This window comes from Ipomoea nil, unplaced genomic scaffold (genome assembly GCF_001879475.1).
Source record: "Ipomoea nil cultivar Tokyo-kokei standard unplaced genomic scaffold, Asagao_1.1 scaffold0191, whole genome shotgun sequence".
Classification (NCBI taxonomy): Eukaryota; Viridiplantae; Streptophyta; class Magnoliopsida; order Solanales; family Convolvulaceae; genus Ipomoea; species Ipomoea nil.
In genome coordinates, this window is record NW_017616619.1 from 1180001 (window position 1) to 1180745 (window position 745).

Here is a 745-nt window from a genome sequence, read left to right on the forward strand (position 1 = left end):
CTTCTTATCCTGGGAGTTACCAATCTTACTTTAGCCTATCATTTGTTGAATTCATAGATGTAATCCAAAAGTTGGTACTCTGAAAGACAAGGACCCCGATTTACACAGCGGGGAGTAATAGTTTGATGGCGTCGTCATCTACATCTCGGAACAACGCGCAATTGCCTAGTTTGAAAACGTATTTCAAGACCCCAGAGGGGAGGTACAAGCTTCAGTACGAGAAGACTTACCCTACTGGTCTTCTTCACTATAACCATGGCAAGACTGTTACTCAGGTTCTTCATCAACTCTAGGCTTAGCTAAAATTTCATTTTTCTTGCTTCTCGGTTTTGATTTTGAGCTTTTTATCTCAATTCTGTATTCTGTTGGGTATGTAGTATGGCATCAAGATTAGATTTTTAGGTTGACACATCTATCAAGAAGGAGTGCGTGCGTATCTCGGATGAAAAATAAGAAAGAAATCTGAAATGCTATTTTTTTTGCGTAATAATTGGATAAACAATGTTAATGGACGGTCTTGCCCTTATTTTTTACCGCTTAGACGACGGTAAGTAACAGAAGGACTACGAATGGCAATTTCAATGTTTCTAACTAAACATGGCGAAATCACTAAATTCAGAGGATCTCAAATGACATTTACTATATATATAGGGATGCACTCAGATATGAATAAGTGTCCAGGAAGAAATGTGCGAACGAATTCGCGCGCGACACGTGTCCAGATCTAATAAATTAAAAAAAAAAC

General features: G+C 38.1%; 1 protein-coding gene across 1 annotated transcript in view; it reads left to right on the plus strand.

Moving 5' to 3' along the window:
* LOC109188009 (tetraspanin-8-like) overlaps positions 1-512 on the plus strand; it is a 1336-nt gene extending 824 nt beyond the window's left edge. The window contains exon 2 of the mRNA XM_019338470.1: positions 58-512. Within this exon, the coding sequence (XP_019194015.1) occupies positions 58-63 (6 nt within the window). The 3' untranslated portion in view covers positions 64-512. The remainder of the gene's footprint in view (positions 1-57) is intronic.
* Positions 513-745: the final 233 nt, after the last annotated feature.